The 16,287-nt window shown below is 55.8% G+C and overlaps 1 protein-coding gene across 1 annotated transcript in view; it reads left to right on the plus strand.

The window, feature by feature from the left end:
* The window catches only part of CUX2 (cut like homeobox 2), a 216,587-nt gene extending 200,851 nt beyond the window's left edge, over positions 1-15,736 (plus strand). Inside the window, exons 15-22 of the mRNA XM_054594090.1 lie at positions 657-1,331; positions 2,033-2,134; positions 5,696-6,486; positions 7,241-7,400; positions 9,236-9,505; positions 10,398-10,586; positions 11,880-12,153; positions 14,842-15,736. Coding sequence (XP_054450065.1) covers positions 657-1,331; positions 2,033-2,134; positions 5,696-6,486; positions 7,241-7,400; positions 9,236-9,505; positions 10,398-10,586; positions 11,880-12,153; positions 14,842-15,643 — 3,263 coding nt within the window. The 3' untranslated portion in view covers positions 15,644-15,736. The remainder of the gene's footprint in view (positions 1-656; positions 1,332-2,032; positions 2,135-5,695; positions 6,487-7,240; positions 7,401-9,235; positions 9,506-10,397; positions 10,587-11,879; positions 12,154-14,841) is intronic.
* The last annotated feature ends 551 nt before the right edge of the window (positions 15,737-16,287 follow it).

Below are 16,287 nucleotides of genomic sequence, written 5' to 3' on the forward strand. Positions count from 1 at the left end.
TCCCCCTTCACCCTACACAGTGACACCACAACCTTTTATCTGTGTGGCCCCAGCCAAAACTCTGCTGCCTCCATTTCCTCACCTGAAAAATGGAGGGGCAGGGATGGGCTCTACTTCATGGATGAGGCGGGTACAGGTGGGACGGGCGCCCGGAAAGCTGGCCCTCCTGCTGGGGTGGGATTAATCCAAACTCCCCACCCCCAGGCGAGGAGCTGGGCCTGTAACCGGGGCTCAGTCAAAGTTCTTCAGGGCAGGAGGGAGGGCTGCCCAGAGCAGGCATTTGGACCAAGACTTGAAGGGTCGGGATTTGAGAATGGGGGAGGGGTGCTGGCAGACACAGTGTCAGCGCTGGACGCCTATAGCACTTCCCTTCCCTGCTTCTCCCCCTGCCTCTTCCTCCCTGTCTCTGAATTTCTGTCTCGATGTATGTTGTGCATGCGCTCGCTCGCTCTCCCTATCTCTCTCTCTCTCATACGCATGATTTCTCTCTCACATAATGTCTCTCTACCTCTCTTTCCCTATCTCTGTCTCTTCTGTGTCCCTTTCTTCATATGTGTCTCTCATTATTTCTCTCCTTGCCTCTCTCTCCCCACCATCATCTGCTTCTCTGTCTTACTCGCTCTCCTCTCTCCCTCTGCCTGCCTATCTCTCTCTAGAGGAAGACCCCTCGGAGGAAGATTCCATCAAGGACTCTCTGGGCACGGAGCAGTCCTACCCATCTCCTTCGCAGCTCCCACCCCCTCCAGGGCCGGAAGACCCCCTGTCCCCAGGCCCTGGGCAGCCCCTGCTGGGCCCTAGCCTGGGCCCCGATAGCTCTCGGACTTTCTCGCTGTCCCCCTTCCCCAGTCTGACTTCGGGGGAGAGACTGTCAGGGGACGTGCTGCTGTCTAAGCACATGGTGCCCCCGGCCGCCTTCAAGGGAGAGGCAGGCAGCCTGCTGGTGTTTCCCCCGGCCTTCTATAGCGCCAAGCCCCCCACTGCCCCTGCCACCCCAGCCCCTGGCCCTGAGCCACCCGGGGGTCTCGAGCCGGCTGACGGTGGCGGGGGCAGCATGGCTGGGGTGGGGGCCGGAGCAGAGGAGGAGCAGCTGGACACGGCCGAGATCGCGTTCCAGGTGAAGGAACAGCTGCTCAAACACAACATCGGGCAGCGGGTGTTCGGCCACTACGTGCTGGGGCTGTCGCAGGGCTCGGTCAGCGAGATCCTGGCCCGGCCCAAGCCCTGGCGCAAGCTCACAGTGAAGGGCAAGGAGCCTTTCATCAAGATGAAGCAGTTCCTGTCGGATGAGCAGAACGTGCTGGCCCTGAGGACCATTCAGGTGCGGCAGCGAGGTGAGTGTGGGCTGCGGGCCCTCCCCGGCCGGGCTGGGCAGGTGGCTGCCTGGGGCCTGAGAACAGGGGCTCTGGGTTCAGAGCCAGGCTCAGCCACCTCCAGCTGTGTGACTCGCGGCAAGTGACTTCGCTTTTCTGCGCCTTACTTTCCCCCCTCTTTCAAATAAGGAAACGCGTTCCCTCTCACTCCTTCCTGGGGCCGGCGGCTGCCCTGGCAGGTCCCCACTAAACCTAACAGGTACCTTGAAGCCTCAGTTTACCCTCCATTAATTGCCCTGGTGACCACCGTCAGGCTAAGCCATGTGACAGGCCCAAGCTCTGACCTCACAAACCTTGAGTTTGCCCCGGTTCTGACCTTCACCCCCGGGGTGACCTCAGGGAGCTCACTTGCGCTTCCTAAGCCTCAGCCTCCCCACCCATCAGCCTCCAAGGGGGAGTGTTACATGAGTATAAAGCACATAGTAACTGCTCGAGGACTGTGAGCTGTGGTGGTGGCTGCCACCATTGTTCTGTTATTATTTCAAGCCAGAGTCACTGGTCGGTCCATAGTGTCGCGCAGGCTAGCTCGGCCCTGGTCCTGCCACACGCACTCGTGGTCTGGCCCTCACTTCCCCGGCCCTGGGAGGGGGAGGCCAGCCGTTCATCCCACCCAGCTCCAGGGACTGGCCCCCAACGTGCAAATGCCTCCTTGCCTCTCCCAGGCAGCATCACCCCAAGAATCCGCACGCCAGAGACGGGCTCAGACGATGCCATCAAGAGCATCCTGGAGCAGGCCAAGAAGGAGATCGAGTCACAGAAGGGGGGTGAGTGTGGCAGGTGCAGGCCTGGGGCCCCGGGGGCTGCTCTGGGCAGGAAGCAAGGCCCCGGCCCCGCATCTCCCATCGTGCGCCCAGAGGGGATTCTGCCCTCTTCGCCTCTTCCCCAGTCTGTGGCCAGGCCTAGACAGCTCCAGATCCGTGCTGTTCAATATGAAGCCACTAGCCACACATGTCTGTATCCATTCGAATTAATTAAACTTAAATAAAATGACAACTTCTTCGGCGTCACTGGCCACATCGTACAGGTGACAAGTGGCGGCCACATGGGACAGCACAACTCAGAATGTCTCCCTCACCACACAGCTCTGACAGCACAACCCAGGTCTGGGCCGGTCGGTGTCCACCTTTCAGGAGGCCATGTGAACAGTAGTCACACAGGAGCTCGTCACCCTCACCAGGGCCCGAGCCCCGCCCCCTCTGTCAGCCCCGTCAGTGCACTGTACCTTCTGATCCCAAGGAGACGCTGGTCTGGCTTCCTCCTGCCTCTCAGGGGGCGCTGGGTTCGTCTCCCAGGGCTGCTGTTAGCAGGGCTTCAATCACAGGCTTAACTTCAATCACGTTGGCAAAGTCCCCTTTGCCGTGTGAGGTAACATATTCACCAGTCTCAGGGACAGGGACAGAGATATCTTTGATGAGCCATCTCTCGAGCTCCAGAGCCACAAGCCAACTGCTGGGTGTGTCCATCAGGGTCCTCACGGGCATCTCAAACTCAACGTGTCTGAAATGGAGCTCCTTGTCTTCCCCCGCCCCTTACTCCCTCTTCAAAGTCACCCACTCAGGGCTGGGAGCCTGTCACAGATGGTGCTAGAAACTGAGGGTCAGGCGAGGGACTGCCCGTGGCAGCCAGTCAGCCACCCCACCCAGGGGACACTCAGCCTCTAGAGCTTTTTTCAAGCTTGTCCATCCCCCGCTCCTGTTGCCACCAGCTAGTGAGCCGCCATCATCACTTGCTGGGACAGCTGTAATAAATAGTCTCTTCGCTGGTCTCACCAGTGACTCTCGCGGCCCCCCTCCACCCGGATGCCAGGGGGCTCTTTCTAGAGCACACAGGTAGTCATGTCACAGCTCAGAATCCTTCCATAGCTCCCTGCTGACCTCAGGATGAAACCCCAGCTCCTCCATGAGGCCTGTGGTCTTCAGGCCCCTCCCGGTCCCTCCGTGGCTCTCACGTGAACTGTTTGTAACTGTGCTCGTCCTCATCCCAGACACCTGCCGCCTGGCCAGCTCCTCAGGCTTTATGACTCAACTTGGAAGTCAGCTCCTCTGGGCAGCCCCCCACCCCTGTACAGGTGGATTGAATGCTGCCCCTCCCTGGATCCCCAAATTATATACGTGCCTGGTGCAGTGGAACCACATGTGCTTTGCTGCACATTCTGGCCCTGTGTTTATTAGCTGTGTGACCCTGGGCAAGTTTACTTAGCCCCTCTGTGCTGCCATTTTCTCACCTGTAAAATGAGGTCAGTGTTAATAGTCCTTAAGGCTGTGTGAGGATCAAGTGAGACCGGGGCTGGCAGGCACTCAGCCTGGGACCTGGCGTATAGAAGGTGCCCCTGAAAGGTTAGCCTTTCTTACAGGTAACATGACTATTATTATGTCTCTATTGCTGCATTTGTTCACTGACCCTGCTCATGCGGCTGTTCCTCCCCCTGGTCTGGGCGCTTCTTGCAGCCAGGGACCGAGCTGCATCCCTGCACCCAGCACAGTGGAGCTCAGCATGATTGTAACCCAGTTGCCGACTTAGAACAGGTTGCCATGCTCCCACTCTCTTTTGCAGTGTCTGCTGCCCCCTGGTGGTGACTCAGAGCAAGTGTCCCAATGCCCAAGCTTCTGCCTGGGGCTGGAAGCCATAAGCTTCCCAAGGGCCTTCCCTGCACCTGGTCCCTGTTAGGAGCCTACAGTGCCCCATATAATCTGCCAAGCCCCTCCTGTGTGCACACCCATTTCTTCTTGCTCAACTCCTGTAGCAAGAGAGAGGCAATCATTCTGTGAACATTCACAGTGCGCTCAACACAGGTTACAGGTGCGGATGAAACACTCTGTTGGGGTGCAAAGAACCATGAGAAGCAGTCTAATCTCACTGTCCCACTAAACAGACAGAGAGTCTGCAGCCAGGGAGGGCGAGCCGTGCGCACAGTTACAGAGAGACTGAAGGAGAACCCAGGTCTCCTGACTCCCTATGCAGTGCTCTGTCTCAGCTGCGGGGTCGGCAGCAGGGCAGCGGGGACGTTCAAAAGGCAGCATCACAGCAGAGGGAAGCGTGGGCCAGCCCAGAGGTGTGCCTCCTGTGAGGAGCTCAGCAGGAGGAAGTAGGCCAAGGTTACGGCCCATACCCCTGACGCAGTCAGTGCTCAGCAGAGAGCGACCGGCAATCCCCGAGGGAGCAAATGGATGTAGCTGCCTGCCAACGTGGAAGTCTTACTTCTAGGAATCAAAAGGAATGTCCACATTGGGCAGAAAGATTTTTATACAAGTTTTTCCTTTATCACTGTTACAACGGTGACAAACTAGCAACGACCTAAGTGTCTGATAGTAGGGGGGATCAGGTAGTAAAGCAGGGGATATCCCTTCAGTAGGGTGTGCTGCCATTAAAGATAAGACGGAAGAGAGAGACATCAGTTTGTTGTTCCATGTATTGATACATTCACTGGTTGATGCTTGTATATGCCCTGACCAGGAATCAAACCTGCAACCTTGGCAAATTGGGGATGATGCTCTAACCAACTAAGATACCCAGCCAGGGCAAGAGAACTTTCGATCATAGGGGAAAATGCTCATGTTGACATGAAGTGTGGACAAACCAGGCTGCACTCCTATATCAAGGACGATCATCCCAAGCATGGAGCCGGGAAGCAGACCGAGGACACACATGAAAACGTTTCATGTGGTTTCCTCTGGGAGGGAGATGAGAGGGGACCTTTACATTTTCATCTTAACTTTTTGTGCTTTCTTAGCTCTCTACAGTACACACATATTACTTTTTTTAATTGAGGTCAGTCACATAACAGAATTAACCACTTTAAAGTGAACAATTCAGTGGCATTTACTACATTCACAATGTCATGCAGCCACCGGTGTGGTTTTATGCGGTGACTTCCTTTTTATTACTGTAGAGTATTCCATTGTGTGCACTTACCACTGTTTATGATCCATTCTCTTCTCTGTGGGCATGTGGGTTTGTGCTATTATTTTGCTGTTAGAATAAATAAAACAGCCCCTTTTGTGTGCAGGAGTTAGTATTTTTCTTGGTTTTGGACATTTGCATAGATGGATCATAGCATATGTAAAAGACGAGTCTTTTTCGATATTGTGTTATCCCCATGAGTGCTTTCTGCACATACGCTAAAATCTCACTGTGCACCTGATTTAAAGACTGCCCGTAGTCTGCCATACAGACAGATCACAGTCTACTTACCCAGTCCCCAGCTGGTGGACACATAAATTGCCTCCAACATTGTGCTGGTATAAATACTGATGCTGTGACCATCTTTGCCCTGTAAGCCGTGTCCTGACAAAGGGCCTCTGGCCACCTTGTCATCCACCCTGCAGGTGAACCCAAGAACGCGACAGCCCCACTGAGCATCACCAATGGCACAGCCTCTGCCAGCACCTCAGAAGATGCCATCAAGAACATTCTGGAGCAGGCCCGCCGGGAGATGCAAGCACAGCAGCAGGCCCTGCTGGAGATGGAGGCAGGCCCCCGGGGCCGCTCGGTGCCTCCCTCGCCCCCAGAGCGGCCCTCGCTGGCGGCCGTCAGCCAGAACGGGGCCCCGACCTACGTCAAGCAGGAGGACGGCAGTGGCGGCAGTGGCGGCGGGGGGACCAGCAGCAGTGCCACACAGACGTCCCTCACCGTCCTGTCCCCCGCTGCCTTCGTGCAGAGCATCATCCGGAAGGTCAAGTCAGAGATCGGCGACGCCGGCTACTTCGATCAGCACTGGGCCTCAGACCGCGGCCTGCTCAGCCACCCCTACACCTCGGTCTCGCCCTCGCTCTCCTCCTCCTCCTCCAGCTACTCCGGCCAGCCCAACGGAAGGGCCTGGCCCCGGGGTGAGGAGGCCCCCACGGCCCCTGAGGACGACGCAGCAGGGGGTGAGGACGAGCCCCCTAGACTGGGCGAGCTGAAAGCTGAGGCGGGCGTCCCCGAGTCGGGCAGCAGCGGGAGGCTGGCCTACTACCCGGCATACGTGCCCCGCACGCTGAAGCCCACCGTGCCACCCCTGACCCCGGAGCAGTACGAGCTCTACATGTACCGTGAGGTGGACACACTGGAGCTGACGCGCCAGGTCAAGGAGAAGCTGGCCAAGAACGGGATCTGCCAGCGTATCTTTGGGGAGAAGGTGAAGACGGTGCAGCGGGAGACCATGAGAGTGTGGCAGGAAGCTCAGGGTCATGGGACCCGGGGCGGGAGGGCCAGCTGAGGGCCCAGCCCCCAGTGCTTGTCTAGAAAAAAGTGTGTATGAGCAAGAACAGGGCAAAAGCAGGATTTGAACCCAGGTCCCTGTGACCCCAAAAGTCCATTTTTCTATAAGTAGCTGTCCCTGGGCCCTGTGGGAAGAGGAGGGAGGGCCACAGGCAAGGCTGGCGTTTGGTTCTGTGGTTGTTAGACCAGCGAAGCATGTTCCTCTGGTGAGGAATAACCACTGAGCAAGCGCCCTCCTCCAGGCCACTCCCTCCCTCCATCGGTCCAGCCACTAAAGGGTTAAGGTTTGGCCCAGCCAGGGGTCTCCTAATTGGTCGGTGCCCCTGCAGCACCAGAGGTTAAGCAGTTTTTTAACATCACCTCTGCCCAGCAGAGGAGCAGGCAAACAGACAAGCCCAGAGAAGGGAGGCTTCCTGTAGGAGGGGGCATGCGAGGGGTCTCCACGGCTAGGTGGGATTTTACCTGTAGGGAAGCCAGGAAGGGCACTGCAGGGAGGTGCAGCACAGGCGCACAGCAGGCACCTGGGGATGAAGAGGAAAGAAGGCAGCCCTGGCCTCCCAGGGAGCAGCGAGGAGCCTAAGGGTCGAGCAGGGGGAGGGGAGGCGATGGCCTGCGTCGGGGGCGGGGGGGGGGGGCAGCAGACCCACCCTTTCTACCCTGCCCATCCCCAGGTGCTGGGCCTGTCACAGGGCAGCGTGAGCGACATGCTGTCCCGGCCGAAGCCCTGGAGCAAGCTGACGCAGAAGGGGCGGGAGCCCTTCATCCGCATGCAGCTGTGGCTCTCAGACCAGCTCGGCCAGGCCGTGGGCCAGCAGCCTAGCGCCTCCCAGGGTGAGTGCCCGCAGGGCTCTTCCTAGGGGCGCTGCCAGCCCCCAGAACCGCAGAGAGCCCTCACTCTTCCACTGTGCAGAGGCGCGTGCGTCTGCCGTCTGCCGCCTGCCGTGCTGCCCACATCTGCCGCCCCCTCCAGCCCGCCGCCCGGCCTCCATCATTGCTCCCCTGGAAGACTGCAGTGTGCTCCCAGCCGGTGCCCCTGCTCCCCATCCCCTCCCCCACCCTCCCTTCAGTGGGAGGGATGCATCTGGCAGTGGGTGTAATCCTCTAGGTGGAGCCAGAGCAAATGGAGAAAATAGTGTGCACTTGGAGCCCCCACTTCTGATCCTGTCAGAATTGCTGCCTGATGTTTTTCCCAGGGGTCCAGCGTGCACCCTCAGAACCCTTTGCACAGGGCCTTGAGCAGCTGTTATCAATCCATCAATGATGTGTAGGCCGGGCGGGGCTTGGACTTTGCCTCGGTGGGGGAACTGAAGCCCAGAGAGTTGCCCAAAGTCAAAGAGCCTAAGGATGGAGAGAAGGGGCGGGGGTGGGGGGCATACCTCCCCCATGGTGCCCAGCAGGCAGGTCTGTCCAGGCCCTGGTGAGGTGTCCACCCAGGCCATGAGTGGGCACCACCTCAAGGACAGGACACCCGCACAGAAAGGAAGACAAGGAGAGGCCAGACTCCGCGTGCCCGGACCTCAGTGCAGTGAGTCTGCCTGTCTGTACAGTGGGAGTCTGTCCACAGGACGAGACCACATCTCAGGCTCACAGAAATGAACCAGGTGCACAGGCGTCAACAGGAGCACCACCTGAAACAGTGTCAGGCAACGAAAGCCTAGGTCCCAGTGGCAGTGTTTATCTTAGAAGTTAACGCCACAGACAAGACTACGCGTTCTTGTAATATTCGGGCTACAGGTTTATACAATAAAATGAAAAAAGAGAAACCACCACCCCCCTGCCTGGGAAAGGGGCTGCTCCTCATGTTTTTGGCAACTTGAGATCATTAGCATGAAACACGTAGAGCTACACCGGGCAGGTAGTAAGCGCTCGGTAGAAGGAAGCTTTATTGATTATTGCCATCATCGTCGTTGTCGTTGTCACTTGGTAAGGGAGAGATCCAGCCCCAGCAAGAAATCCCAGTGAAGCTGGTTCCTTTATAGACTGTCTCGACTTGGCGCGTCTGATGCTTCCTCGTGCCTGGATCCGGGCCGTGCGTGCACTTGTGGCAGGAATATCACAGAATTGATGCTGAATCCTCAGTACAGTCAAACCTCAGTTCTCGAACGTCTCCCATCTCGAACAATTCAGTTCTCGACCAAGTTGTTCACGGAAAAAAATGTCTTGGTTGTCAAACAAAACTTCAGTTCTTAACCCGACAACGTTTTCATGCTGATAGCTGTATGTTCAGTCACGCGTCTTTCAGGTGACAAAGGAGATCCTGTTTCCAAACAAATCACTTCTCAAACAGCCTTCCGGGACGAATTAAGTTCAAGACCCGAGGATCTGCTATGTACTGTGTCAGGAAGCACCCATTGTTGATTCAGCCCTTGATGGGTGACGTTATCTTGGATCACTTGGTTGAGGTGGTAGACCTGCCAGGTATCTTTATTATAAAGTTGCTATTTTCGCCTCTGTAACTAAGAACTATTTTGGGGTAGGGGGTACTTTGCAACTGTGTGAACTTTCATGGGCTGGTTTTCCTGCCTAGGAAGGTCCCTGCCTGAGGTATCACTGTGGTGGTTGCTAAGTGGATAGTTGCACACTCTTGGCCCTAACAAACAGGACTGCGCAGCCCAGGTGCACCCAGGCCAGGTTGCAGTAACCGCCTTCCCTGTCTCTGCCCACAGCCAGTCCCACCGAACCGAGGTCCTCACCGTCCCCACCCCCTAGCCCCACGGAGCCCGAGAAGAGCTCCCAGGAGCCCTTGAGCCTGGCACTGGAGAGCAGCAAGGAGAACCAGCAGCCAGAGGGACGCTCCAGCTCCTCGCTGAGCGGGAAGGTGTACTCGGGCAGCCAGGCCGTTGGGGGCATCCAGGAGATTGTGGCCATGTCCCCTGAGCTGGACACGTACTCCATCACCAAGAGGGTCAAAGAGGTTCTCACCGACAATAACCTAGGTACGGGGCAGTGGGGCGGGGGGAAGCTACCTCCCACCCCAGTTGGCTCCCCCTCTCCTTGAGAACAGTGCCCACAGTGCGATCCTGGGGCGCGGGGGTCCTGCCTGCAGGCGCCAGTCAGCCCTGGCGCACCCGAGACCCCGTAGGACGTGTCCAACTCTGACCTGGGTCCCTAGAGAATGAAGATCAAACAAATAAGTAAAATCTATCCCCCAGCCTCCCGATCACAATCCAGGTTTTATGTATCTTTGACACAGTTTCTGAACACAAGAAATACATGTACACCAGTCTCTTCTTTTTCCTTTGTAGATGAAATTGCGCATATACACACTATCCTACAGCTTGCTTTTTAAAAATTCACACGGTGGCCTCCCTTCCACATTAGAATAATTAGGCCGCCTGTGTTCTTTCTCACTGCTGTGGAGTGTTTCAGACCAGGACACCCTGTGTTCCTCCCCCAGCTGGTGGGCATTTCGGTGCTTTCCAGCCCCTGCTGCCTCTGAAACCCATGTCCCGAAGCCCCTCTGTGTCCCGGGCAGGCCCATCCAGAGGGTAAATCCAGCTGGAGCAGCGGCTCTGCACACTGGGATTTTGATAGAACCTGTCAAATTACTCTCTAACAAGGTGATGGTGATTGTACACATGAAGTTTGCAGACAATGTCAGGGATCCCCGAAGAGGGAAGAGCATCAGGGTCAAAAAGCATGTCTGTTGGTAGTTGTCTGTACCCCCCCCCGCCCCGCAGCCTCCGACTTTGCAGAGGGGCGCCCTGTAGATCCACGCTGGGTGTGGGCTCCCCCGTCAGTTAGTGGAGACACCCGGGGTTCTCCGCCCCGCCTCTCCTCAGAGCACCGCTGCCAGGCCTGGGGTAACGGGTCCCTCCCTGTCCCCAGGGCAGCGGCTGTTCGGGGAGAGCATCCTGGGCCTGACGCAGGGCTCGGTGTCTGACCTGCTGTCCCGGCCCAAACCCTGGCACAAGCTCAGCCTGAAGGGCCGGGAGCCCTTTGTGCGCATGCAGCTGTGGCTCAGCGACCCCCACAACGTGGAGAAGCTGAGGGACATGAAGAAGCTGGAGAAGAAAGGTGAGCGCCGGGCCCTTTGGGTCTGGCCTCGGGTTTTCCCCTTGGAACCACATCTGGTTGTAACCCAGATAAACCCCAGCCCCAGCGGTCTGGCCTCAGCCCGGGGCGGGGCGGCAAGGAAAGCGATCCCACGGAATATATCTGAAAGCAATGACAATACTTACCACTGCTCCCGTGGAAATTCCAATCCCCCACGTCTCTCGGTGTCCTTCCACACGCCCTTAGCTACTTGAAAATCTTTTGCCATCCCTGCTGCCCATTCCCAAAAATGCTCCCTCTCTGATCCTCCGTCCTCTGCATCAACTCCCTGACATGGAGTAATACGGAGAGATCCCCCTTTGCCCATTCCCAGATTCTGCACAACGAAGCAAGACCTGACCCAGAAAACATGACTTTTGGGGGTGAGGGTGGGGGGTGAGATTGCAGGTTCTTATATTGTCCAATATTTTATCCCTGAAAACATGAGCGGGCAAGCACCTGCCGTGTGCCCGCCCAACCTCATGCTGCGCACAGGGCTTCTTTGAGCTTCCCTAAAAGCTCAGGGTCCAGCTGGGACAGGTAGTTCACGAGGAGAGAGCACCCAAGGTCCCGCCGGGCTGTGAGGGGCACGCAGGCCAGGGCCAAGGCTGGGCCATTGACACAGACAGTTTGGCAGTTGGCCTGCCACTTCCTGGCTTGGTGACCTTTAGCAAGTTACTGCCCCTCTCTGTGCCTCATTGTACTTCATCTGAAATTAAGAGTCAGTACCATCTACCCCACAGCATTACTGTGAGGATTAAGTGAGACCCTGATACCCTACATCCTCCATTCCGAAGCGGGCCCCCCGCCCACGCTTTGATGATTGGAGGTTGAGCTGCATTTGCTGGGTTCCCCGCCCCCACCCCCAACAAGACTTCAGTGAACTTTAGTGACGCTTCTGTCAGTCAAGAGAATGCCTCCTGGTGCCCTTTTCTGAGCACTTCTTGTATGTGAGGTGTCCTGCTAAGCCCTCTGTATACGTTAGCACTTCAGGGGCTAATGTCAGTCTTCAGAGACAGGTGTGGGCAGGCCAGAGCCTCAGCGGAGGGGTGAGGACGGTGTGGAAGGAGAGCAAGGAGAGAGAAAAGGGTGAGACCAGGAGGGGTCCCCAAGTTTGGGCCGCAGAGGGCTCTGAGTGGGAGTTGGCTGATGCGAGGTTCAGCCCCAGCCCCGGGAGCATGCCCGCTCCTGCTGCCCCTGGGGGTGGGGTGAGGGTATCCAGGGGCCTCCAGGCAGACCCCTCTGAGCCCTCCCTCCCTCCCGTGCCCGCCCCAGCCTACCTGAAGCGCAGGTATGGCCTCATCAGCACCGGCTCCGACAGTGAGTCCCCAGCCACCCGCTCCGAGTGCCCCAGCCCCTGCCTGCAGCCTCAGGACCTGAGCCTCCTGCAAATCAAGAAGCCCCGCGTGGTGCTGGCGCCGGAGGAGAAGGAGGCCCTGCGGAAGGCCTACCAGCTGGAGCCCTACCCCTCCCAGCAGACCATTGAGCTCCTGTCCTTCCAGCTCAACCTCAAGACCAACACCGTCATCAACTGGTTCCACAACTACAGGTGGGACAGCCGGAGGGCCCATGGGGTGGGGCAGGGCCTCGGCCAGGTTTCCTGAGCAGGAACTGCCTCTGTGTCCCTGTGGGGCCAGAGAGGAGAGTCCATCTGCATGCCCCGGGGCAGAGAGCAGCCCTCTTGATCCCCCAGGGAGAAAAGGAAGGAGGAGCCCAGAAGAGTGAGACACTCCAAATCTCTCTCCACAGCCCAGGCGTGGGCCTCACACAGACCTGAGGTCAAGTCCCGCCTTGGCTGTGTGTTTTCGGGCAAGTGGCTGTACCTCTCTGAGTCTCATCCTCGTTGTATAGATAAGACACCTAATACTTGACAGTGCTGAGTCAAAGATCAAGTGAAACAATGTAAAAACTGCTTGTTATCCGATTAGAGCCAGAGCCTGCCAAACATCAAATGAAGTAGCCTCTTAAAGCCTCATATCCTCCTTCCCTCCCTGGGGAGTATAGGGACGTCCTCACCCCTTTTGTTCCCCACAGGAACTGAGCACTTCATTATTATCTAAAATATTCATTCAGCCAGGGTCTGGAGAAATGGGGGTTCAAAGCCACCTTTAAGTCCCTGCCCTTAAGGAACTTAAAATCATGAACCAGATAACTTTACTACAACCTAACAAATGCTGTAAAACAGGGAGGAAAGGAGGCCAAGGGAAAAGGGACGTCTTCCTCCTGGTGAAGCATCTATGGAAGAGGCCACATGGGAGCTGGGTTTGGAAGGGTGAATAGGAGTTTGCCTCGAAGAGTGAAGAGAATTGCACTCCCAAGAGAAACTACTCTCAAAAAGTTTTAGTGATGGAAGAGCACGTTATTTCATTTGGTAAATGTTTACTGAGCACCTGCTCTGTTCTGGGCACTTAAGAGAACAAAGTTTTCACCCTCGCACCTCTTACAGACATTCAGTCAGGAAAGGTCATTGTGAAACAACCACTCTTGTCATTGTCTCATTACAAACGGCAGTGAACTCTGAGAAAGGCGAACAGCGGGATGTTTTGAGAAAAATTACCAGGGTGGCCCTGTAATAGATTGGGGGTGGGGGGGACAGGAATTGCAAAGACTAATTTGTACTATAGTGTGAATGACTATCAGCTTCATATTCATATTTGACCTACAGTTTGGAAATTCTCATGATGGAGCTCCAGGCATTGAGCCATCTGGAATCTCCAGGGCTGCTCCTGGTCCCCGCAGTTCTTCCCTTTAGTGGGGTTGAGAGAGAGAGCAGAGGCCCTGCAAGGCGGACAAGGTCACCTGTGTGGAACTGGGGGCTGAGAGAGGAGAGTGAACCAGATGATCCCTCACAGTGCCTCCGAGCCCAGGATCCTGGGGTGGGGCCCCATCCCCTACCTGGGCAGGAGCCAGGGAGGCAGGAGAGTGTGGCCAGACTTCTAGTTCAAAGCCTAACTGAGCTGTGCGCTGGCTCTGATGGGGGCGACCCCTGTGCCTCTCTGAGCCTGGTCTTGTTTACCAATGGGACTGGTCATGATAATGTCCACTCATAAGGTTGTTATGAAGAGTAAATGAGATAATCTGCAAAAAGTACTTGGCCCGGAGCCTGGTACATATAAGTACCCATTGTTATTATGTTTATAATAATTAGAACAGTTATTACTATATATCAGTAACATGCACCTCATTATTCATATAAATGGGCAGAAGGCTACAGCCTTAGAGAAGCCATGGAAGCCCTGTTGTTTGATGACCTTGGCTGACTCATTTGACCCCTCTGGACCTCATTTGCTAAATAGGAAAATAATTAACGGCTTAGACCCATTCTTGGCCCTTCCTGTTCTGAAACGTGATGGGTGAGACTCAGTTTCCCTCCCACAGCACAGAGGCTGTTTAAATGAAGAGAAAATGAATGTGGGAGTAGAATTTGGGGTACCCAGACTTTGGTCCAGCTCTGCCCCCTTATGTGCCGTGGTGACCTGGACAAGTCGCACTCTGTGCCTGTGTCCCGTTCCGGGCAGGTGTCTAAGAGTCTCTTCAGGATAGAAGCAGGGAGTTGTTGCCACAAACTAGATCTGAGTTTGACTTTGAGAAATACTCTGTCCAACAAAATAAAATGCAAGCCATATACGTCATTTAAAATTTTCCAGCAGCCACATTTTAAAAAATGAAAGACACAGATAAAAATTCATTATAGTAGTATATTTTATTTAACCCAATATATACAAATACAACCATTTCAACATTTAATCAATATAAAACCTTTATTAATGAGATCTTTTACTTTTTTCTTTTTCTTTCTTTTGTGTTTTGTATTAAACTTTTAAAATCTTACCCTTACCTCACATCTTAACTTGGACTAGCCACATTTCAAATGCTCAAGAGCCACGTATGGCCAATGGCTACTGTACTGGACAGTGCAGGTTTAGATCGTGAGCTTTGGAATCCAATAGTCCTGAGTTTAAGTATTCACTCTGCCATTTATTGGCTGTGTTACCTGGGGTAAGTCACTCAACATCTCTGAGCCTTGTTTTCTCCTGTGTGAAGTGGGGATAATACTAGCACCCGCCTTGTAGCATTGTGGAGAGGACTTCCTAAGAGGCTGCATGTGAAGGAGCTTAGTGCCCAGCGAGCCCCCGGGGAAGTGGGCAGGTGCAAAATGCCCTTCTTGTGGCGTGAGTCTGGGGTTAGCCATCTCCTCTCCGTCCCCTCCCCTCGCTCACCGCCGTCTCTGCCCCAGGTCCCGGATGCGCCGGGAGATGTTGGTGGAGGGGACCCAAGATGAACCAGACCTTGACCCCAGTGGGGGTCCTGGCATCCTACCACCAGGCCACTCCCACTCAGACCCCACCCCGCAGAGCCCCGACTCTGAGGCGGAGGACCAGAAGCCTCCTGTGACCGAACTGGAGCTGCAGGAGGGCCCCGAGGAGAGCGTCACACCCCCGACTGCCCCGGACCAGGCCCAGGTGAGGATTAAGCAGGAACAGACTGAGGACAGCGCTGAGGAAGAGGCGGGCAGCCGGCCCCAGGACTCAGGGGAGCCCGACAAAGGCCACAGTTCTCCCAAAGAGGCGCACCCCGACCCTCCGGGTAACGATGGACTCCCCACAGCGGCCCCAGGGCCCCTTCCTCCAGGCGGGACCACCCCAGACTGCCCCTCGCTACAGTCCCCACAGGAGAGCAGGGGCGGCGAGCGGCTGTGCCCGGACCCCCTAAGTTTTAAGTCGGCCTCCGAGTCCTCGCGCTGCAGCCTGGAGGTGTCCCTGAACTCTCCCTCGGCTGCCTCCTCACCGGGCCTCATGATGTCTGTGTCACCTGTCCCCTCCTCCTCAGCTCCCATCTCCCCATCCCCACCTGGCGCCCCCCCTGCCAAAGTGCCCAGTGCCAGCCCTACTGCCGACACAGCTGGGGCCTTGCACCCCAGCGCCAAGGTGAACCCCAACCTGCAGCGGCGGCACGAGAAGATGGCCAACCTGAACAGCATCATCTACCGGCTCGAGAGGGCTGCCAATCGGGAGGAGGCGCTGGAGTGGGAGTTCTGAGGGCGGGCAAGGGCACTCCCAGCCGCCACCCTCACCCTCTCGCCCGCCTTCCAGACAGCGCAGGGTCCGGGAGGGAGGCTCTCCGCCACCGAGACGTGGACAGCGATATTCTGCCGTTTACATTTTTTGTTGTAATCCCAGTCCTGTAAGTTGTGAGTGAGCAGGTGGGGCAGATGCCACGGTCCCCTCTCTTTGTCACCCCCCGCCCGAGGGGGCGCCCTCCTCTCCACCCTGGCCTTTCTCACGAGGCAGAAGCAAAGAGGCGCCACATTTTCACCTGGAAACTCCAAACTCTTTTAGAAAAATAAATAAATATTTATAGACTTCTTTTAGATATTTTAATAAAGGATCCTTTGGAATTTATTCCCAGCTGATGCTGTTTTGATATTACAGAGAGTTATAAAATCAGGATGCTGTCACAACTGTTGCGAAGTATACACTGAAGTTGTGTCGTTTTTGCCACTAGATGAGATTAAAAGAAGACAATTGTTCAAAGCCATCACAAAACACTATAAGACTGACCAAAATTTAGATAACCTTCGAACCATGGTTTTTCCCCGTGTCTGTCTATGAGACACAGCACGTAACTGCTGCCCTTCCAGAAACCGTGCTGAGAAGAGAAAGTCCAAAAGACTCTAAATGAA

The sequence above is a fragment of the Pteronotus mesoamericanus genome, unplaced genomic scaffold (assembly GCF_021234165.1).
Source record: "Pteronotus mesoamericanus isolate MK-2021 breed Mesoamerican mustached bat unplaced genomic scaffold, CSHL_Meso_final scaffold_507, whole genome shotgun sequence".
NCBI lineage: Eukaryota > Metazoa > Chordata > Mammalia > Chiroptera > Mormoopidae > Pteronotus > Pteronotus mesoamericanus.